We start from the raw sequence: 21,958 nt of genomic DNA, 5'->3' as shown, positions 1-21,958 counted from the left end.
TAGCTTGGTTGTCGGATGGTTGGCTGGCATTTCTTCAATAGTGGAAGCTAATTTTGGTGGGTGGGTGGGGGGGTTGTCTCCTGGTTACCATAGAAGATAGAATCACAGAGTTGTGGACTTGGAAGGCACCCCAAGGGTCATCTAGTCCAACCCCCTGCAATGCAGAGATCTCAGCTCAAGCATCCCTGACAGATGGTCCTCCAGCCTTCGATGAAGGAGAGTCCACAACCTCCTGATGGAGAGTGTTCCGCTGTCAGAAAGTTTTGAATGGAGAACCTCTTAGAGTTTGGAAGAGGGGACACCTCTCCAACTGAGGGGAGGGAGCAAAACCCAAGAGAGAAGGCAGTCGGCAGGTTGGGAGAGGCAGAGAGAAAGAGGGGAGAGGTTTCAGCTGCAATCAGATTTTGAAAATGGGGTGCTCTCGGGCAAGCGTTCATCTGCCTTATGGGAGTGCCTGCTGGCCACATTCCACTATGTTTTAGAGTAGACCCATTGAATTTAATGAACATGACGAAGTTGGGCCCATTCATTTCAACCGGTCTACTTGAAGCAAAGCATAGTTGAGTATAACTCTCTGTGTTCACCTCCATATATTTGCAAATGAGGCGAATTGTTACAAAGGCATAGTAGCTGCGTGCAGATCTAACAGTTCCATAACCTGAGGGGGCCTTGGGGTCGTGTGCCCCTGACTCTCCACTTCTCCAACCCAGCTGGAAGGAGATCAGAACTTTTTCCTTCCATTTTCAGTTAACGTCCATCAAGTGTTACTTCAAACGCCCCAAAGGATGGTTAATATTCACTGTGATTTGTTCAAAGGAGCCAAGAAAAATGAAACCCAGGCGTGTGTTGCCCCAAACTCACTTTCCCCACCCTTTCCCCCCAGAATACAGGGGAGAGGAATGCCAGTATCACCATCATGCTTTGCTACGGGCAGATGGCTCTTGGGGCGCGGCCTGAGGACCTCCTGCGCTTCATCGAGCTCATTGTGGCAGAGCTCCTCTTCCAATTCCAGAACACCAGGAAGGTATGGCTCTCATTTTCCCACGGACTTCTGTTGCTTGTTCTCTCGGCACTGAGCAGACCTCCTCAACTCCGTCAAGGTCCTTGCACCACATGCCTTCAGACTGTGCCCTAGGGCAGGGTCTCTGGCTTCATCCACTGAAGGGTTGTAGACTGACTCCACACTTAGGACCAAATGGGGTATTACAGTGGTACCTTGGTTCTCAAACTTAATCTGTTATGGAAGTCCGTTCTAAAACCAAAGTGCTCCAAAAGCAAGGAGCGTTTTCTCATAGAAAGTAATGCAAAATGGATTAATCCGCTCCAGACTTTTAAAAACAACCCCTAAAACAGGAATTTAACATGAATTTTACTCTCTAACAAGACCATTTCTGGGTTAGGCTTAGGGTTAATTTTGGGCTTGGGTTCGTGTTAGGGTAAGAATTAGGGTTAGGGTCAGTGAGACTCTATGTTGCCTTGTGATTTTGATTCAATCTCAATTTTATAAAATCCCTTCTCCTTTTAGGACGAGGCTCTGAAAAAGGGCTTTATGAAGGCAGTCATTCTAACAACCAAGGCGCTTGTGCAAACGAATGTGGGCCATGTCATCTTCCCGCACAAAGCGGAGCTCACCATCTGCATCATTGTGAGTAAAGAAAAAAGAAAAAAGGAGGGGAATCTCCTGGGGTTTTTTTTTTTCCAGAGCGTTGGTTTTTTTTCTGGCCCCAAACAATTTCTGGGTGGTCACGTTCTGCTCCAGCTCAAGTTTCCAAACCCTCTTGCAAGGCAGCCCTACATTGTGGCAACCTCAGCAGGATGTCACCAGCGCCTAAGGAAAAGAGGCTAGGTTCTCCCAGGAGGAGAGGGCTGTCCATGGCTCCTAGCCATGATTGCTGTGTTCTACCTCCACAGCGGAAGGAAGCAATGTTTCTGAACATCAGTTGCTGGAAGCCACAGGCGGGGAGAGGGCTCTTGGGCTCATGGTCTGCTCCCTGGTTTCTCACCCTTGTGAGAACAGGATGCTGGTCCAGAAGGCTGATCTTATGTTCTTAGGAGGTAGAGCTCTGTCCAGGTGAAAGATGGATCTGATTCCCAGATCCAGGAAGCCCACTCTTCTCCCCTAGGAGGACCCACTTGCCAGTTGCAAAGGTGCTGTCCAGTGGGCTGGGCTGGAGAGAGAGCACAAGTCAGGGCTTGGAGTGGTGGTGGCAGCGATGGTGCCTCCAGGTCTCTGACGTGCTGTGTGCTTCCCCACAACAGGAAGTCATTGAAGAGGAGCCGTTGGGATCTTTCTCTATTTCTGTCCTGCACCACGCCATCGTCACCATCAGCTGCATGACGTAAGTACAGGGAGGTACTTCTCACTGCCCCACCTATTCCTGGTCCTTCCCTTGCCATACACTTGGCCAGACACACTGCATATTTCCTCACCAGGTTTATGGACTGCTGGGTGCTGAGCATTTCCTCTCCTTTCTCTTTCCTCTTCAGTGCCGTGAGACCACCTATGGACTCCATGCTTCGGTCTGAGCTAGTTAAGAAAAGCATCAAGAAGGTGTTTTCGTTGCCCTCCTTGAAACTTACAAAACTCAAAGCCGGGAGTCCCAGGCAATCATCACAGAGCCAGGTGACTGGACCTTCTGCTTCTAGGGATATGAATGGAGGAAAATGGAGTTGCCAGGGCAGAGAGTCTGGGCCATGTAAGCTACAGATAATGCTGCCACAGACACTTGGCCCATCACAATGATGTAACAACCAGGGACTTTGGGTGTGGTTTTTATTTTATTTTAATCATGTTTCAATATTAATTGCATTTAACCTTTGGCTAGAATGCATCCACGAATGATTCCTGCATTTTGTGACTCTCATGCCTTCCTCCTATGCAGCATTTAATTTTCTTTGCTCGTTTGTTTATATGCTGCCCATCTGACTGGGTTACTCCAGCCACTCTGGGCGGCTTCCAACATATTAAAACACAGCAAGACATCAAATATTTAAAGCTTCCCTATGCAGGGCTGCCTTCAGGTGTCTTCAGAAGGAAGTCTAATTATGTATCGCTCTGACATCTGATAGGAGGGTGTTCTACAGGGTGGGCCCCACCACCGAGAAGGCCCTCTGCCTGCTTCCCTGTAACCTCCGTTCTTGCAGTGAGTCAGCTGCCACAAGGCCTTCTCAATAAACAACAACAGCAACAGCCCCCTCTGAAGATTTGATTGCTATGGCAATGGAGGTTAAAGTACGATAGTTAGGGCCAAATGGTTTGGGACACCCCAAGGAAGTTGAACCCAGTGTGGAGTCCTGTATCTTTATATCCCATGACCTGTAACCTTTCTTGGTATATGTCAAAGAACGTTTGATGTTTATGACTCTTTGAGCGCTGTGTTTGAACCCCTGCATAAGCTTTGTCACGAATTTGCTGAGCAGCTGGAGGGCAAGGCTGCCCTATTGCAATAGCCCTAATATACTGGGTCCCTAACTGGATTCTCTTGTTTCTGTGTGCCATTCAAAAGGTGTTTCCTCACCTGGGCAACGGACAGGTGGTATAGAAATAAAGTCTTACCACAACAGCCCCCCCCCCCGTTGCTCTTTCCCTCTTTTCTCATTCTGGCTACGGGCTGCAAAAAGACTATGCTTTCTTTATAAAGAAATAGAGTTGAAGAATGTGTGCTTCTCCAGATGTGCTGCCATTGGCCCCAGTCAGCATAGAACCATAGAATCGTGACAGGTGGCCATCCAACCTCTGCTTAAAAACCTCCAAGGAGTTCACGTCTTGCTTGTGGGTTTCCCACTGGGTCATCTGGTTGGCTACTGTGGAACGGGGATGGTGGACTAGAAGGCTCCAGAGCACATGGGATTTCCACGGGGGTCTTCAGCTTTTAACCGCTTTTGCTTCTCTGCTTTCAGGACTTTTATCAGCAGACAGTCAACGCCTGCCTCAACATGCTCACCAGCTTGCTGTCGGAGGCCCCCTCTCTGGAGGTGCTGCAGGATATATTAGTGGTAAGGGAGCCCCCAAGATGTCAGAGCAGGGGGAAGCAGCAGATCCTGTTGAAATGATTGCATGGGGGGCGTCTGTGCCCAACTCACATGTTGTGGATGCTGATGGTGAACTGGGCCTCTGTTCTGCTAGGAATGTTTGTGCAAGGCACACATCCGTTTCCTTTCAAAGATATGTCCTCTGCTGATGGCATTAGGGGAAGGGCCGTGGCTCAGGGGTTGAGGATCTGTTTTGCATGCTCAAGGTCCCAGGTTCAGTTCTCAGCATCTCCAGGTGGGGCTGGGAAAAGAATCTCTATCTAAAACCCCAAAGGGCCAACTGCCAATCATCATTACCTGTGGCCAACACCAAGGTTGGCGGATCAATGGCTGGGCTTGGTCTAAGGATGCTTCCTGCATTCCATGGCTATGGCTGTGGTGAGGTGTATGTTATATTATTGTAATTATCACAAACACACAAATGACAGATCACAGGGCAGTTCACAACATGAAAAAACAAAATGAGAACACAAAATACACAATAAAACAAAAACAAACCAACAGCCAATTAATTTCTAATTCTATTAATGTTCAATGTGTTTCATTTAATGGCTTCTTTTTTCTATATCTCAAGTTGTACTTATTTTGCTTGTAAGCTGCCTCGAGTCCCTGTCAGGGAAAAAGGTGGGGTATAAAACAACAGCAGCAGCAGCAGCAACAACAACAACAACAACAAAGTAGAACAAATTGCAGCAAACTTTCCCCTTTACAAAACAACCCCTTTTTGCAATTTGTCCCGGCATGATTGATCCAGCCAGTAGCCAAAGCTTTGTGAATTTGCAAACCCGGATTAATGGTTGTCCTTCCATGTGATGATGATGATTTCTCTCCCGCAGCACACAAACGGCTGGATTGACTCCACCAAAATCTATGAGCGCGAAAGAGCTGTGAGGAGCACCAGCTTCCTAATGAAATATATTGCAGAGCATTTGGACTTTGATGTGAGTGACCAAGGCTTAACGCTGCAATTTCAGATGTGTGTTTTTTTTTATGTATTAAATTTCCATACTGCTCTTCATCTGAGGATCACAGGGTGGTTTACAATATAAATACACAGGAATACAATAACAGATCATTCCGATTAGATAACGCGAATGGGTCTTTTTTCATTTTCGTTTTTAAATTGCTTTAACTGCCAAGGGCAGCCCCCCCCCCCCGAATACATTGCAGTAATCTAGCCTTGAGGTTCCCAAAATATGGACTACAGTGGTCAGGCTATCCCTGTCTAGGAAGAGCCACAGTTTGCAAACCAGACAAAGCTGGTAAAAGGCACGCCTAGCCCTAGAGGATATTTGGGCCTCTAGCTGCCAAGATGTATCCAGGGGTACCAGAAAGTAGACAGGTAAAAAGAGACTTGGTCTACCCAGGATTCAAGCATGTTGCTTTTATGAATTGTGCATTTCTGTATACCTTCTCCCGTAACGTCTGCATTTTGTTGTGGTGCTTTGGAGAACTGCATTGCCAAATTTGTAGAAGCGAAGATTTTGAAGGAAAACCTGTGTCTTGGTTGGCGTATTGCTTTGGAAAGTTCAGGTGTGAACTAGATGGATTTTCCCCTGCTCCCCAAAGCGGTGTGGCATGTCCATCCCAGGGGAAGGTGCCAGCCAGTGCTATTTTCCTAGAAAAAGAGGTGCCAGGAATCACCATGAACTCACCTCCCACATTCTCTTATAATGGCAATAGCGCCCACCTGAGAGGTGCCAGAACTGAGTTCCAGTGAGTTCTGGCTGGGGGGAAAGCCCTGGGGCAAGCCTTGGGTGGGCCACCTAAGCCCAGGTCTCTTGCCTGCGCCCCTCTGCCACCTTTGCCGCCTGAAAGCATGCCAGACGGTTTTCTCTTGCTGGGCTCTGTGGGACGAGGGCTGACTATGCATCTCTCTCTCCACCTCCTAGATATCCCAGGATTTCCCCCTTCTGGGACAGCTGGTGGCGCTCTTGTCCCTTCACCTCGCAGACGTGGAGGAAATTGGCCTGCAGTCAGCGGAGGCCTTGCACCATCTCCATTGCATCATGGTAGCCAAAATGGGTGAGTGGGATGCTGGGAAAGGGGGTGTTTCTTGCAAGCCGCAGGGTGGGAGATCTGCAGCCCTCCAGAGGCTGCTCCAACTCCCATCATCCCTGAGTGTTGCCCAGGCTGGCTGCTGCTGGGGGTGATGGGAGCTCAGGAGGGCCAGGATTCGTGCCAGCACTGGCCTAACGCAAACACCCCTTTGGCCAGAGATGAGAGGTCAGTCTGAGGGGAGGGATTCACTGCTGAAGAAGACAAGAAAAGCCGCCTGGATCAGACCAGTGGCCCAGCCCAGTCCAGCATCCTGTTCCCCCAGGGGTTGACCAGGTGCCTGTGGGAAACCAGCAAGCAGAATTCGAACTCAAGAGCTCTTTCTCCTCCTGTGCTTTGCTGCCTCTGACCGTGGAGGCCGAGCATAGCCATCCTGGCTAATAGCCATGGGTAGCCTTCTCTTCCATGAATTTGAAAGCCACCTTGGTCCGTGGCCATCATGCCTCCTGTGGCAGGGAGTTCCAAAGTTGAGCTGTGCACTGCAAGAAGGAGGAGCATCCTGAAACTTCAGTTTCATTGGAGGTCCAGGAGTTCTCGTGTTAGGAGGGAGAGAGAGAAAGCTTTCTCTCTCTCCACTTTCCCCTTGCTATACATTATGTCTCCTCTTCCTCACCATTTTTCTAAACGGAAAATCCCCCAAATGCTGCGACCATCCTGAAACTTCAGTTTCATTGGATGTCCCGGAGTTTTGGTTGCCCCCTTCTGAATCTTTCCCAGTTCTGAATTATAATTTTTGAGGTGAAACTGAGAATCTTTTTGTGGGTCGCAGTGGGGAAACTGGGGGGTTTGTGCGGGGAGCACTAATGCTGTGTTCTTTTGCCTGCATATCCCCATCCCTGACCCCGTTTAGCTAAGAAGGTGGAGATGAGGCGTAAGAACTGGAAAGGCAACGTGGTCCAATGGGCACGAGAAGACTTCTTCATCCCTGGGCCCGCCATCTTTTACTCTGACATCTCCAAAGTGGCCAAGGTAGGTGTGGCTTTTTGGACTGTTTCTTGCTAAGACTGCAGCCAGCTCTCAGTTAGCAGCCCACGCCTTCTAGGAGATGAGGAAGAGATTCAGAGCAGTTCACATTTAAAGCCAAAGCTATCAAATCCAGGCTTCCTGAAACAATATGAGAACGGAAACATAAGCTGCCTCTGAAATTCATACATCCTTGAGTTTTTCAGGGCCATTTCCTGGCCTAACAGTGTCTACAAAAAGGATTGTGCAAGCTAAAAGTGTCCAGAAAATGAATAAATTAGTGTAAATAACATATGGAAATGCATTGTATTAGAATAAATCTTTTGAAGCCAAGCGCCCATTGGTCTAAACTGCATGCCAAATTCTACTTACAGTGGACACTTGGGTTGCGAACGTGATCCATGCAGGATGCATGTTCGCAACCCGCAGCATTTGCAACCCATGTTTGCGCATGCGCGGGTTGCGATTCAGCACTTCTGCGCATGCACAAAGCGGTACTTCCCCGTTTCGGTGGTCTGCAACCTGAAAAAACGCAACCTGAAGAGGTTGTAAACCGAGGTATGACTGTATTCTAAAAGGTCACATTACACAAAACGTTAGTTAGTTGATAGATAGATAGATAGATAGATAGATAGATAGATAGATAGATAGATGATAGATAGATAGATCTCAACCCCAAACTACTCAGGCACTGCCACAACTGTGAGCCCTGGATAGAGACCCATATGCATTACAAGCTGCAAGCTGCCAGGCCAATGGATCCTGCAGGAGAATTGTGGAGTAGCCCTAGCTGTGCATCTGATGGGCCACTGCGGTGAGGAGAGCTGCTTCCCTGCATGTCTGACCTTTGCTGGATCGAGAAGAGGCAGTGTGGTGCAGTGGCTAGAGAGTCTGACCAGGTGCTGGGAGACCTAGGGCTCAGATCCCCACTCAGCCAGGAAACTCATGGGGTCAGTCATGGTCTCTCAGTCTAAACTACCTCATGAGGATGAAATGGGGAGGAGAGAGAAGCATGCCTTGCCACCTTGGGCAGAAAAAGAGTATGAAAAGTTGACCCATTTGGTGCCCGTTTCATGAGGCACTGCCAAGCCAATGGGCTATGCCAGGCTTCCTCAACCTCGGCCCTCCAGATGTTTTTGGCCTACAACTCCCATGATCCCTAGCTAGCAGGACCAGTGGTCAGGGATGCTGGGAATTGTAGTCTCAAAACATCTGGAGGGCTGAGCTTGAGGAAGCCTGGACTATGCTAACATTGTGGTGGATGTTTTTGACGTATATTAAGAAATAAACACACAGCCTGCAGGTTCCCACCTAATCTGACTTCGTTTGGCATTGATTGATTATACAACTGATATCCACTATTACTCGCCCTCTCTGTTTCTGCAAGAGCAGTTGTCTTATTTTCTAGTCTGACTTTAGATTGTACCTCTTCATGTTCCAAGGTCATAACCAGTTTTAGATGGGGATCGAAAATAGGAAGGCGTCACCCGACTCTTAGTTTTGTTTGTTGTGAAATCTTTCAGTTACTTAAATAAACATGTAGATAGAATCAGAATTGGAGAGTTGGAAGGGACCCTGAGGGTCATCTCAGGCAGAGTGGATGTGTCTTTCACTTCGTTTGTCCCTTGGACTACTGAAAAGTGGTCAGATGCGGAGCAGAAGAAAACTCCCTCGTCTTTCTTCTTTGTGCCAGGCTTTTGGGGAGCACCTCACGCCCAGCCAGATCAACGAAGTCGTGTTGAAGGCGATTGACAACCTGACAGTGGAAGACAGAGTCATCTCTCAGGCCTCAGGAAAGCTGCTGAGTTCCTTCCTTGAGGAATGCGGAGTGGACATGGAAGATGTAAGGCTCAAAATGGCGGCAGGGGGAAGCAGGTTTCCTCTAAATTAAACGTTCTCCTTGGATTTAGAATCAGCTTGTTTCTAGGGGTGTAAGAAGGCATTGATTTCCACATTTGTGGATTGCGCCTCTGTTTCCATTCTGCTGCAGTTCAGCTTCCAAAAACCAACCACCATGTTTTTAATCTCAGTTTTGTTTTGTTTGTTTTTCTTGGGGGGGGGGGGTAATAATCACTTTGAGCATCTTTTTTATCTTGTCATATATCATTCCCCCAAAATCCCTCATTTTCTTTCAGGTTCACCACACTTTCTCATCCTGGTCTTCTTTTATCTTCTTCCAGCTGCCCATAGTTGTGAAGGAGATTCACAACCAACTCCACAGAATATCAGACACCCGCACTAAGGATGAGACACTCACAGCTGTGGTCAACCTTGCTGCGAAGCGCCTGAACCCGGTCGTAGATACCCTGTTGGACTGCTCGCTGGAGTGTGATGAGTAAGGGCCTCTTAGAGATGAGTGCGTTATGGGGGGATATATCCATTTTGCCTGCAAATCTCAGGGCGTCTCAGATGCCCTGCATAACCTGCAATCCACCAAGCCAGGCCACAGCCCATCAGCCACGGATGGAGATTTCCCAACTCTGGGGCATCTCCCAGGTTTTTGAAGTAGAGCTGCCAACTTTTTGTCCCCTGGAAACTGCTTGCTCTGCGGGAATGAGGCTTTCATCCACGCTGTGAAAAGCAGTACCCGCTGTGGATCAAACCTCTGTTCAAGATTCAGGTGGAAGCCATGCCAGGTTTTCCACACACACACCTTCTGGACAGTTGCGAGGGACAGGGAACAAATTCCGTTTGGGTCACTTTTAAGTGAGAGCTTACGTCATTTGCAGTTTCCTAAATGAGAACTGTCGTATTTCAAAATTCGCACTATTCTGAATTTTTCAATGCAGTTCTCCAGTCAAGTAGCGCGCGCACACACACACACACACACACACACACACACACACACAGACGTAGGCACAGAAATGCATGAACTGGTGGAAATAACATATAGAAAGACATAAAATTAGAGGAGATTGATTTGCAAAAGGTGTTTAAGAGGCAAAACTGGATATGAAAATCTGCAAAGTGGAAATGGGGAGAGCTGAATTTAAGTGGGCTTTCTTAATTTATATTTCCGTTTCATACTTGCAAAAAATTGTGCCCCGCGTTACATATCAAAAAGGGGAATAGTAGTTTCTTTCTTTGCTAATGCACGTGCGATATAAAGGAAATACAGAAGGCCTGACTTTTTTTAAGAATATCAGAAAAAGGAAAAATTCTCTTTTGACAAATTGCAGAAGTGCTGCAGCGATCTGGAAGGCCTTAGTCTCCAATCCGTACTCCAGCAGCAAGCTGCTGAGACCCCTCCTGAAAAGGCTACAGGATGAAGACCCCAACGCAGAAGTCACGTACAGGCGACGCAGCACTTCTCAAATGCCAATGGCGGTACGAAACCACTCAGTTTCTCTCTCCTGGGTTGTTCTTGAATGGGAGCTGGATGGGGCTGGGGGCTTCTGGCTGGGGGGGGGGGGCGTTGCATCTTAGTAACTGGCCTCTGGGGTTCTTCCCAGCGGCATTTTAGTGGTCCATCGCTGTGGGGGGGGGCTCCTGGAGCACAGCCCTGGCTCAGGGGCCGAACACCTGCTTTGTATGCAGAAGGGCCCAGCATCTCCAGGTCAGGGTGTCCCTCGCCTGAAACTCTGGACAGCCTCTGCTAGTCAGTGTAGACCAGTGTTTCCCAACCTTTTTTGGGCAAAGGCACACTTGTTTCATGAAAAAAAATCTCGAGGCACACCACCATTACAGCCCCGTGACGTCAGCGCGCAGCGTCACGCTGGGAGGGACATGAATTGCTAGCAAATTACATAATCACCTCCTTGAGGGCTGGCTCATCTTCTCCGAAGGCAGAACCCCATTAATTAACAGCACAGACTCACACCATAGCCAAGACGAGGGGGGAAAACCTCAGTCATGCACAGTCATGCACATGTGGGGGCTAAATGAGGACGAAGACCGGGCAGAGAGCAGGGTTCAAATCACCCCACCTGGCCAGGACAATCCCTGGGTGCTCCCTTGGGCCACTCGCCTGACCCACCTCGCAGGGCTGTTGTTGCGAAGATAACACGGGGAGAACCACGCGCGCCCCCGGGAGCTCCTTGGAGGAGAAAGCGGGCGATGAATGCAATGCACGAAATATATGAGAGGCGACCAGGTTTTGCAGGTGAGGGGCCCCCGCCAGCCTCCGCTTCCAACACCCGGCGCAACGACGCCGAAGTTTCCCCCCGGGCTCGGCTCGGGGAGCAGCGCTGCTCCCCCCCGGCTCCCCTTCGCCCTCCCGGCTCTCTCTGCCGCCCACTGGGGACCCCCCTCACCTGCCAAGTCCGGAGCGCCGGTGGAAGTTGCATGCATGCATGCAGGGCGCCGCGTTGCCATTGCATTGCACTGCACTCCATGCAACGCCTGCATGCATGCATTGCCTTGCACGCCCGCCAAGGGGTCTCCCCGCGGTCCGATGCGTCCCCTCCGGCGCGGATGCAGCATTGCAAAAATAAAAAAACCCCGACGCAGCCCTACCTGAGGGGTAGCCTCCGCCTCCGCCGCTCCGCCTCCGTGGGGATCCCCGGGCTCCATCCTGCCGCCCGATCTCCGGGGGGCGCAGGCAGGCTGCGCGGGGTCTGCGCGGAAGAGCCCCTGCCCGCCCGGCCGCCGCCGCCGCGCTCATTCCATGGCCGGGAGAAGAGCGCTTCAAACAAAACGCCCGGCCCGCCAGGCCACGCTGGGAAACGTAGTTTGCGCACCCCGCGCGGGCGCGGAGCCCAAGGGCGAGGGGACTACGGATCCCGGCAGCCCCCGCGCCGGGGACGGAGGGGGAGAGGCCGGGTGCAGGGATGGAGGGACGGGTGGACGAGCGAGTGAGTGAGTGGCAGCCGCCAAGCCTTGGCCGAGAGCCAGGAAGGGCCTCTCCGGAGGAGGAGGAGGAGGGAGGCGCAGAGCGGGAGGGAGGGAGGGAACCCCAGGGGTCATCTAGTGACGGCGCCCCAATCGAAAATTTGACTTTTTTAAAAAAAATAATCTTTCAATTTTTAAATTTTTCCCGTGGCACACCAGGCAACATCTCGCGGCACACTAGTGTGCCGCGGAACAGTGGTTGGGAAACACTGGTGTAGACAATACTGAGTGAGATGGACTAGGGGTTTGAGTCGCATCCTGCATAGAGAGTTGGGAGATCTTGACCTGCCGATGTCCTCTGCTGAATGCTGTTCTCCTGTCCTTGTCCCTCCAGGCTACCAACGCTTTGTGTCTGATCCTGTCGCTACCTGAGGCTTCGGATGTACTGCAGAACAAGTTTCCCCAGCTGCTGCTTGCCCTTATCACTCAGATCTATTTTCTTTTTGGGACGAGCAGAAGAGTTTCGAGGGCGGCAAGTCTCATGCCGGAGCCCCCTTCGCATCTCCATCCGCTGGTGTAAGGGACCTGCCAATACATTTGGGGGGGGCCCACCCTTCTCTCTCTGGGCGCTTGCAAGCCTGACCCATAGCAGTGATGGCTCAGCCCTCCCCAGAGAGATAGGCTGCACTTGGACATGGAGGTTCTGCTTAGCTTGGGTAGCTAAGAGACCCAGGCTTCCCCAACCCCTGTGCTCTTCAGTCGCTTTGGACCACAACTCCCACCAGCCCCAGCCAGCACAACTCTGGCGAAGATGGGAGTTGTAGTCCAAAGGACATTAGGGTGGGAAAGGATGTTGGAGACTCTCCCGCCCGATGGGCTGGTTTTGTTGTGGCGCGACTCACGTGTCATGAAACCTTAAGTCTCCATCGCAGCCGGAAGGTTGCAGCTTGTGCTGGAAACATGTGAGAGGCTGCGGGGGCTGGTGGTTGTGGCTGGATCCATCAGGCCAAGCAGCTCAAGACTGCAAGATCTCAAGGAGCTAAAACTCCCCAGATGAACCTACCCAGACCTTGTGATCATCATTGGAGGCCCCTCTTCCTGTGCCTCCTCCACGAGAAGTCCAGAGGGTGGCAACACAAGAAGGGGCCTTTTCTGTGGTGGCTCCCCATTAGTGGGATCCTCTCCCCAGGGAGGCTCGCCTGGTGCCTTCATTATATACCATTAGATGCCAGGCCAAATTGTTCCTCTTCAGTCAGGCCATTGGCAGATTAACACCCTACGCCCTTTCAGCTGTGTCTGTGAGAGGGAGAAGGAGTTATTGGTTTGGTTTGTTCTTGTTTTTATTATTTATTTTGTGCTTTTTATCTTGTATTTTTGTGTTGTGAACTGCCCTGAGATCTATGGGTGAAGGGCAGTATACAATTTTTTAAAATGGATAAATAAATATAATATTCTTAATTCTTTCACTCGATTCAGGACCACTGTGCAGGCTCTGAAAAACCTTATCGGATGTGGGGGCTACATTGAAGAATACAAAATTTTGGAGGTGCAAAGGTGCTGGGACATGCTGTCAAACCCAGAAAGCTTTTTTGATGGCATTCGTCTTCTGACAAGGTAAGACGGTGAAAAGGACTGGCAGGTGAGGCACGAAAGGCAGCCCACCAAGGCCTGCTTTCTGGCAAATGGGGATAAACTTATTATTTATTTCAGAATATGTATATGCTGTTTTAGTGTAATAAACAAACTTCAAAGCGGTTAAAAAGAAAAGATAAGAAAATATCGATTAGAAAAACTGACAACAATAATTTGAGACTTTAGAAAAGTTAAAATAACAATAGACTAAAACCGGATTAACATTTGCACCAGCTTTCTAAACATCTGGGTAGGCTTGTCTAAAGAAGAACGTTCTTAGCAGGTGCCCAAAAGAGTACAGTGAAGGCGCCTGTTTGATATCAATAGGCAGGGAGTTCCATAGTTTAGGTGCCGACACACTAAATGCAGGGCAGGCATTCTGTGGTGCCTGAAAGGGTGCCAATTCCACCAATCGAAGAGGTCGAGTGGGTGCATATGGGGAAATGGAGTAATGAACCTTCCCCACTGAAAACTCTGCTGGCTTTGGAGATTTATTTGCAAGATACTGCGCTGCACTCTCAAGCATCCTTCCTCGACAGAGAGAGCTAGATAGGACTTGGGATACGACTTGGGTGAAATTGGAGAGGAGTAGAGGGTAGGGACTGGGGCAACCCAATCAGGTGGGCAGGGTGCAAGTAATGAATTATTATTATTATTATTATTATTCAGGAACACTTAGCGGTTCTTCCTGCCAGCTTCAGGCTTGTGCATCCTTTGTGTCTGGTTTTGTGTTTCAGGACCTTGTTCAGCTTCTGCAAAGTGCACCTCAAAAGGACTTTTAAAGAGGCCAATGCCTACTTGCGCCGCCCTGACGTGAAGGAGAGGACGGTCGGGATGGCCTTCTTCACGGAGGTGAGAGTCGGAAACGGGGAATGCCTGCAGGCGCTCCTGCTTCGCAACAACCGCTCCCAGGCAGGCAAGGAAAGCAGAGGGTGTAAGGAGGTCTCCTGCGCCACCATTGATGGCTGGCAGGCTTGCCCTCTGCCTGAGGCAGCAATTTCTCCAGGCCTTAGTTTATGCACACTGCCCTCAGCTCTTATCGAACTCCTTGCGCTTTGCTCCCCCTTTCATCCCACCCAGGGGGGCCCCTCCCTCTGCCTGCCCCTCAGAGCCAGCATGGCACACAGGGCTGGGCTTTGGCGGCCGCAGCCTCTTCTCCTCCTCACCTGCTTTCCAGCAGCCTCTACAACAGCCTTTCCCAACCTGTGGGTCCCCGGATGTCACTGGACTACAACTCCCATCATCCCTAGCTAGCAAGGCCAAAGCTCAGGAATGATGGGAGTTGTAGTCCAACAACATCTGGGGACCCACAGGTTGAGAACTGCTGCTCTACCAGCTGCCCAAGGGAGGAGGCCAGCAGCAGTGGCCACGGAGATGCCATGGAGGGGCAACCAGAGGCCCCCTCACAGCCGCCACCGTCATTGGGGACAAGCTCTGGCTCATCCGCCTCCCCTGGCAGCTCTGGCAGGGAAAACAGGGACAGTGGCGTAGCGTGGGTTGTCAGCACCCGGGGCAAGGCAAGTAATTTGCGCCCCCTAACCCGTGGATTTGCGCCCCCTAACCTGTGGATTTGCCCTAACCCCAGATGTTGCGCCCGGTGCGGCCGGCCCCCCCTGCACCCCCCACGCTACGCCACTGAACAGGGACATTCCGTGATCGTGTGTTTTCTTGCGCAGCTCCTTTTCCACTCGCAGATAGGCTTGTTTTTCGTGACGCAAGACATTCTGGACATCCTGAAGGAGTGGATGGGGCAAGCCAGCCCCCTCATGCAGCTCTTCAGCATCCAAGGACTGGGCTACATGTTGCAGCACCAGCTGGAGGTAAGAGATTGGTGGCGGGGGGCACATTAAGAAGCGGCTCACAAATTAACCCCACAACGCTTTGAGGGAGCCATATCAGCCTTTTAATGAGGCTGTTAAAATGAGATTCCCTTGTTCTGCTGCAGCCTTATTCTCAGGTGCAGATCAGCATAGGCAGGAAGCTGCCTTAAAGAGAGCCAAGCCAATGGTCTGGCTACCTCAGGGTTGCCCACACTGACCGGCAGCAGCTCCCCAAGGTTTCAAGAGTCTCTCCCAACCCTGCATGGAGATGCCAGGACTTGAACCCGGGGCCTTCTGCATGCAAAGCAGACACTCCAGCTCTGGTTCCTTCCCCTATTGGAGGCCCCACCCTGCACAACGACTCATGAGAGAGCACCCGCTTGGGTTGTTTACTTTTGTGTAATGCTTACGCTGTGGCTTTTTGGGTGCAAACTGCCTCTGCGTGCGCTGACTTCTCTGCAGTGACCGTGTTCCCTCACCTGCTTCCTTGCTTCCTTCAGGAAAAGTCCTTGAAGCCCTTCATCTCGCCCCTGATCAACTGCGCTTCCAATCAGGACAGGAGTATTGCCAAAGAGTCCATTAAGTGCCTGCAACTCATGTTCCACCACTTGGAGGAAGAGGAATACAGCTTGGCCGGCTGCAGCCTCTACCCTCAACTCTTTAAACACTTCAATGATGTAAGTCAACAAGCCTACTCGAAATGGGCTTCATCCATGCCCTGGTGCTTCCCAAACATTTGGGGGGGGGGGCTGCCCCTTTGGTTCCATAGCCTCATCCCCAGTGCCCCCAACACTATGAAAAGAATCACAGTGGTACCTTGGTTCTCAAACTTAATCCGTTCCGTAGTCCGTTCCAAAACTAAAGCGTTTCAAAACCAAGGTGCACTCAGGCATAGGAAATAATGCAAAATGGATTAATCCATTCCAGACTTTTAAAAACAACCCCTAAAACAGCAAGTTGACATGAATTTTACTCTCTAATGAGACCATTAATCCATAAAATGAAAGCAATAATCAATGTACCGCACTATAAAATAAATAAGACCGTATTGTAGATGATAAAAATGAAAATTGTTTTTTTTCTTACCTGCACTGATGATAGTCATTGCTTGGATGGGGGACCTTTATCCATTTCCGCAGTCACACAATCAGTAGCTGAACTGGATTCCACACAGTCACAAAACTAATTAACCAAAAAAGCCTCAAAAACAAAAACGCAAAAATAAATAGTAAAAACAAAAGCGCCATATACAGTGGTACCTTGGTTCTCAAACGCGGCTTCTGATTGGTGCAAGCGCCCTGAAAAAAATAGCCAACAGCCACATCGGACGTTCGGCTTCCTAAAAATGTTCAAAAACTGGAACACTTATACTTCCAGGTTTTTGGCGTCTGGGAACCAAGGCATTTGAGTACCCAGGCGTTTGAGAACCAAGTTGCCACTGTATTCAGAAGAGAGGTTTGCACGACCCACTAAGGAAGATTATAACACAAAATCGAAATTCCTTTTTATCTTCCTTCCTTCCATCCATCCATCCATCTTCTTTCTTCTCCTTTTGTTTTCCTTGGTGTCCTCTGCTCAGGGCCATTGGTTATTGGGCTCTTTGGGCATGGTCAATGGGGGAGGGGGCAACTGCCCCTTCAATCAAGTAAATAAATAAAAATACTTAATTAACTGACCAATCGCATCACAGATAGCTTGGTTCGGCTGCCACCCCCGCCCAACATAAATACTGCCCCCCAACATAAATCCTGGCTACGCCCATGCTGGGCTCCAAGGAAGGTGATGGCTTGTTGGTGAAGGACCCTGAGTGAGAGACAGGGAAGGGAAGAGGTTGGGAGGGTTGACCCCTTTCCTGGTGAGACAAGGGTTAAGAGCTATCCTTGAGAGAAGACTCTGCATTTCTGCTTCTCTTTCTGTTTTTATTTAGATCAGTTTCCTTTTTTTTATTGTATTATGAAAAAGCCTTAATAAAGACTTATGGGGAAAAATAAAGAAGATAATAACACAGTGAAATTCAGAACACCAGCTGCGCCGTCTTGCCCCTGCAATTGAGGGGGCAGGCGCTGTGTGACATGCACATGTCATGCACACATGCCACGCCATGTGCCACACGCACGCCGCATTTATACCTCAAGCCCCCCTCTGTCACCCTCCCCACAAGTGATCCCACTGGCCTAATCTGCAAGACTTCTTGCTTCACCTGCACTTCAGGTGACTCTGTCTGCCAGCAGGTGATGCTGGCACAACTTTAGATGCACCAGGATGAACTCAGTCCGTTAAGCTCCTTGACGGTGGTGGGCAAAGGCCCCCGGGGTTGGTCCCCTGTTGTGTGGGCCCGGCTAACACCCTCAAACAACCAGACCCATAGAGAACGAGAAGCTTTTGCTCAGCTAAACTCCCTGAAACCCGTGAGACGGGTTTGCCCTGCACAGCACTTGGGACTGACTGGCGTTCTCCTCCTCTCTCTCCTCAGGAGGACAATGAGTTCAGGCTTTGCTCCATCAATCTTTTTGGGATGCTGTTGAGGGGCGTGAAGGAAGAGCACAGAAACAGGGTGGAGGACATCGTCGTCAGGAGCCTCGTCCCCCTGATAATCCAGCTGACTGACCCTGTGAGCGGAGAGGTGAGTTGAGGCTGGAAGGGCCAGTCTGGGCATCGCCTGGCCCCTTTGGCAAACTGCTTCTCCCTGGCAACTGTCGCACGCAGCTGGAACGCACAGCAATGTTTCTCTGCCTGTGGAAACCCCTTACGATACCAATGCTGGGTGGTCCTCGAAGCATCTGTTGCAGCTGAGGAACTCTTCCCTTTCCTGGGAATTTCCACAGAAGGAGCGTTGCTCTGCGTGTTGCAGCAGGGCTTGGAGAATCATCCCATGCTGCCCCACAGATCAAGTAATGCGTAGACTGGTCTCGAATGGGTGGGCCTCGATTGTGCTTGGGGTCTGAGTCATCACCACACCTGAGGTCAGAAAAGTTAGAGATCCTTGCAGATACCATGCTGTGGTTGGGATTCCTCTGCAAAAGGTTGGAACCATCAGAGTCATCGATCCACAGAATCAGAGTTGGAAGGGATCCCAAGGTCCTCTAGTCCAGTGTTTCCCAACCTTGTGCCTCCAGCTGTTTTTGAACTACAACTCCCATCATCCCTGACTAGCAAGACCAGTGGCAAGGGATGATGGGAATTGTAGTCCAAAAACAGCTGGAGGCACAAGGTTGGGAAACACTGCAGTCTAGTCCACCCCCTGCAATGCAGGAATCTCAACTCAAGCATCCCTGACAGATGGTCCTCCAACCTCTGCTTAAAAACCTCCAGTGAAGGAGAGGCCACCACCTTCCAAAGAAGTCGGTTCTGGAAGTCTTCTGATTCAGGCTGGTTAGCTTTAAGGAGTGGAAGCCCTGCAGGGTTGGTTTTAAATCCTGGTCATTAGACACCATCTGAAACACCCAGGTTTGAGTTCCTGGGATTGGAAGCTAAGCCTTGACACCTCTGCTGTCACTGTGATCAGCTGAATAGGCCGGCCTGGTGGAGGTTCATTTAGCAGCCAGTAACCAGAGGGAGGGTCTTTTTCAGGGTGGCTCCTCTCTATGGAATCACTTCCCTTCTGAGTGCAGGTGAGCCCCTACATTAGTGGCGTTTTGATGCTTGTTAAAAACTTAGGTGAGCTCTCAGGATTTACAGGTGCTTAATTCCCAGTGGGCTAGTTGTGTTTTTAACCCTACCTGGGTTACTGTCTGCATTTTATTTGCATTGCGGCCTCAATGCAGATATGTATATTTTCAAAGCTGTTGCAAGCCTAAGGCTTGATGTGAAGTAAAATTTCACCCCTCCTTTCAATTCTAGGAGTGTCGAATTGTCCTTAACACAATTGTCACCTTCCTGAAACTGGGGGAGCTGCCCGTTGACATCTTTGAGTCTGTGCAGCAAGACAGACTCTACTACAAATTCTCAGTTATCTGCAAGTACATTGTGAGTAATATTAACATGGTCAGCTGTTCCCTCCAGACCTTTTCACCAGATTTCTTCCATCCATTTTCCATCCATTTCTTAAGTTTGGGACTCACTTACTTTCCTCCCAAACTGTGTGTGTTTGATGTGGGCAGTGGGAGCTGCAGGCTTATTTTTTTCTACCGCCTGGCTACTATTTTGTATCTACCACAATGCCCCAGAACATTGCTTGGGTAAGGAACTGGAAGAATATCTAGCTGAAATTCTTCAAAATAGACTCTTGAGAAATGGGGTGCGGGCGTGTGTTGATTTTTCTTAGAAAGATGCTGTGCAACAGCTGCTCCTCCCTCTCTCCCTCTGCTAAATTACCCCCCCCCCCCCAGTTTTATGCCATTGTGGTGTATTGATGTGCATCCCACTGGATTAGCTGCGGTTGCAGACTCTCCAAGTGTCCCTATTTTCCAGGGACGTCCTTGTTTTAGAGAAGCCATCCGTTTCTGGTTTGATCCTGGAATGTCCCACTTTTCCTTAGGATGTCCCTATTTTCATTGGAGAAATGTTGGAGGGTATGGAGTTATCCGACCTCTGAGCCATCTGAAGGCAATCCTGTATGGGCATGTTTTTTAACATTTTGTTAATGTTTTATTATGCTTTTATGTGTGTTGGGTGCTGCCCAAAGTGGCTGGGGCAACCCACTAAGATGGGTGGGGTATAAATAATCAAATTATTATTATGGAATGGGGCATCCCTGTTTTCATCAGAGAAATGTTGGAGGGTATGTGGCTGCAGCACCTGCCTTCTCATCTCCCTGTCTCTGTATCTGTGGCATCAGCATCAGCCGGCCGCAGCCACCAGCTTGCCCTTGCCTTCTCCATCACAGATGTCTTCTAAGACATTTTGTCACTATTATCTCTGTGCAGCACAGCCACAAAGAGAGGCCCAGCAACACTGCCACATCCACAGCTATGCTACGGAACTCACTGCCACAAGACACACAGGTGGCCACTACCTTGGATGGCTTTAAAATCAGATTGGACAAATTCATGGAGGGTGGCTCTGCTCTGATGGCTCTGCTCTGCCTCCGTAGTTCTGCCAACGAAACCAACTAAAATTTTCTGTGCTCTTAATACTTGGGCATGAAGTGTGATTCTGCATTATATAAAGGCAGTAGCATTACTGTGGGTGGCCAATCCGGAAATAATTAGGTGATACTTTTCAAGTATTGTTTGGCCACCACGAGGGATAGAAATGTGTTAACAAGCTGGAGTTTTAGGAAAGACTAATCTGGCACCTCGGTTGCCTTCCTGTCCACTCCCCCCGCCCCCCCAGTTGTGGAGATACAGGCAGAGGTTGCCGGACATGCTCACGCAGATGATGGAATACCTAAAGAGCAGGAACCCTGCGCATCGCGAGGCGGCGACCATATTGATAGGTAATTGAAAGCAAAGCTCTTGAGAGGAAAGGGTGTTTCAGGGCACAAGCCAGAAGTGGGATTTCAGCTGGGAAACCTGGAGGCTGAGAGGCAGGGATGCAAGTCCAGGTGTCATGCGCTGCCTAACTCTGTCCAAAGGAGAGCGCTAAAGGGAGGCTGCACCCAGAAAGTCAGGCGCTTCTCCATTGTTGTTGTTTATCCAACCCATGCCCCAAGGTCCCAGGGTGGGTTGCCACTTTTAAATACAGGCAGTGACTGGTTTCTTGCGATTGGTGCACCATGCGCACTGGAAGTGGCCTGAAAACATCACCAAAACATCATTAAGATGTCACTGAAAGGGCAGAGCAAGGGTCGAATGGGGGTGGGGTACGGCAGGGCAGGGCAGAACAAGGGTGGGGTGGAATGCTTAACGTGGCCCCCACCAATGCATGTGGGGGTCTGGAACATTGCTCCCACGCAAAATGAGGATTGCCTGTATTAAAACAGACGCGCCCCTCAACCTTTTTGTGCCTGGGGCAATCCCCCCGTAGCCCCCACTACGCCACACCATTTCCCCTGTATAGAATCCTGAGGAGCCCCTGTTAGTCGGTGTAGACAGTCCTGATCTGGACAGACCAATGCTTTGACCCAGCTTCAGTCAGCTTCCTAGGTTCCTAGGATTAAACCAGCAAATTGTTAAAGTGATCCAGAAGTTGTTAGCTCCTTCTATAGAGTACCAGCAGCCTATGTGCCTCAGGTCTGATGAATGTTTTTATGCTGGACAAAGTACCAAATGCAGGAACTGATCGTTTTCTATTGATCTGTCTAGCGTGCAATGCACAGTACATGAAACCCGACTTGGTGAGCACCAAACAAATTGACGACATTTATCTGGGTAAGGATCAAACCGGCTCTTTTCCTTGCAGGGATCTTTTCACCACAGGACTACTTTTTCCAATCTCATTAATCCCCGATTATCTCAATTTAGTTACTATCAGCCCCTGCAGTCTCCTTTCCCTTCTGGATTGTGATTCCCAAGTTCTTCTAGCCACTGACATGACGGAAAATCTGACGAGTTTGTGCTGGGCAAAAAACTGCATTGGGAAAGTATAATATAGTTGGATTAGACCTAACAACAAAAGTTTTGTTTCTGTTCACTTGGACTTGAACAGATCCTTTCTCTTTTTAACAACTGGCATTAATTGACCTAGTAATGCCAAGACGAAATGAATTGTCACAGTAGGGCGTGCTGAATTTTTCAGCTTTCAAATTCAGAAAGTGCTAAAACATTGTAAAATGACTTGGGAATTCAGATGTTGTTTGGGTG

General features: G+C 49.7%; 1 protein-coding gene across 1 annotated transcript in view; it reads left to right on the top strand.

The window, feature by feature from the left end:
• The window catches only part of LOC114606566 (maestro heat-like repeat family member 5), a 37,043-nt gene that overhangs the window by 13,444 nt on the left and 1,641 nt on the right, over positions 1 to 21,958 (top strand). Inside the window, exons 6-25 of the mRNA XM_077935881.1 lie at positions 884 to 1,024; positions 1,526 to 1,645; positions 2,260 to 2,339; positions 2,488 to 2,623; positions 3,901 to 3,996; positions 4,869 to 4,973; positions 5,925 to 6,057; positions 6,941 to 7,059; positions 8,747 to 8,896; positions 9,234 to 9,388; positions 10,233 to 10,380; positions 12,218 to 12,399; positions 13,300 to 13,437; positions 14,193 to 14,307; positions 15,132 to 15,275; positions 15,776 to 15,952; positions 17,749 to 17,898; positions 19,116 to 19,241; positions 20,550 to 20,652; positions 21,461 to 21,526. Coding sequence (XP_077792007.1) covers positions 884 to 1,024; positions 1,526 to 1,645; positions 2,260 to 2,339; positions 2,488 to 2,623; positions 3,901 to 3,996; positions 4,869 to 4,973; positions 5,925 to 6,057; positions 6,941 to 7,059; positions 8,747 to 8,896; positions 9,234 to 9,388; positions 10,233 to 10,380; positions 12,218 to 12,399; positions 13,300 to 13,437; positions 14,193 to 14,307; positions 15,132 to 15,275; positions 15,776 to 15,952; positions 17,749 to 17,898; positions 19,116 to 19,241; positions 20,550 to 20,652; positions 21,461 to 21,526 — 2,584 coding nt within the window. The remainder of the gene's footprint in view (positions 1 to 883; positions 1,025 to 1,525; positions 1,646 to 2,259; positions 2,340 to 2,487; positions 2,624 to 3,900; positions 3,997 to 4,868; positions 4,974 to 5,924; positions 6,058 to 6,940; positions 7,060 to 8,746; positions 8,897 to 9,233; positions 9,389 to 10,232; positions 10,381 to 12,217; positions 12,400 to 13,299; positions 13,438 to 14,192; positions 14,308 to 15,131; positions 15,276 to 15,775; positions 15,953 to 17,748; positions 17,899 to 19,115; positions 19,242 to 20,549; positions 20,653 to 21,460; positions 21,527 to 21,958) is intronic.

This window comes from Podarcis muralis, chromosome 11 (genome assembly GCF_964188315.1).
Source record: "Podarcis muralis chromosome 11, rPodMur119.hap1.1, whole genome shotgun sequence".
NCBI classification, from domain to species: domain Eukaryota; kingdom Metazoa; phylum Chordata; class Lepidosauria; order Squamata; family Lacertidae; genus Podarcis; species Podarcis muralis.
This window is presented reverse-complemented; position numbering and strand designations above follow the sequence as displayed.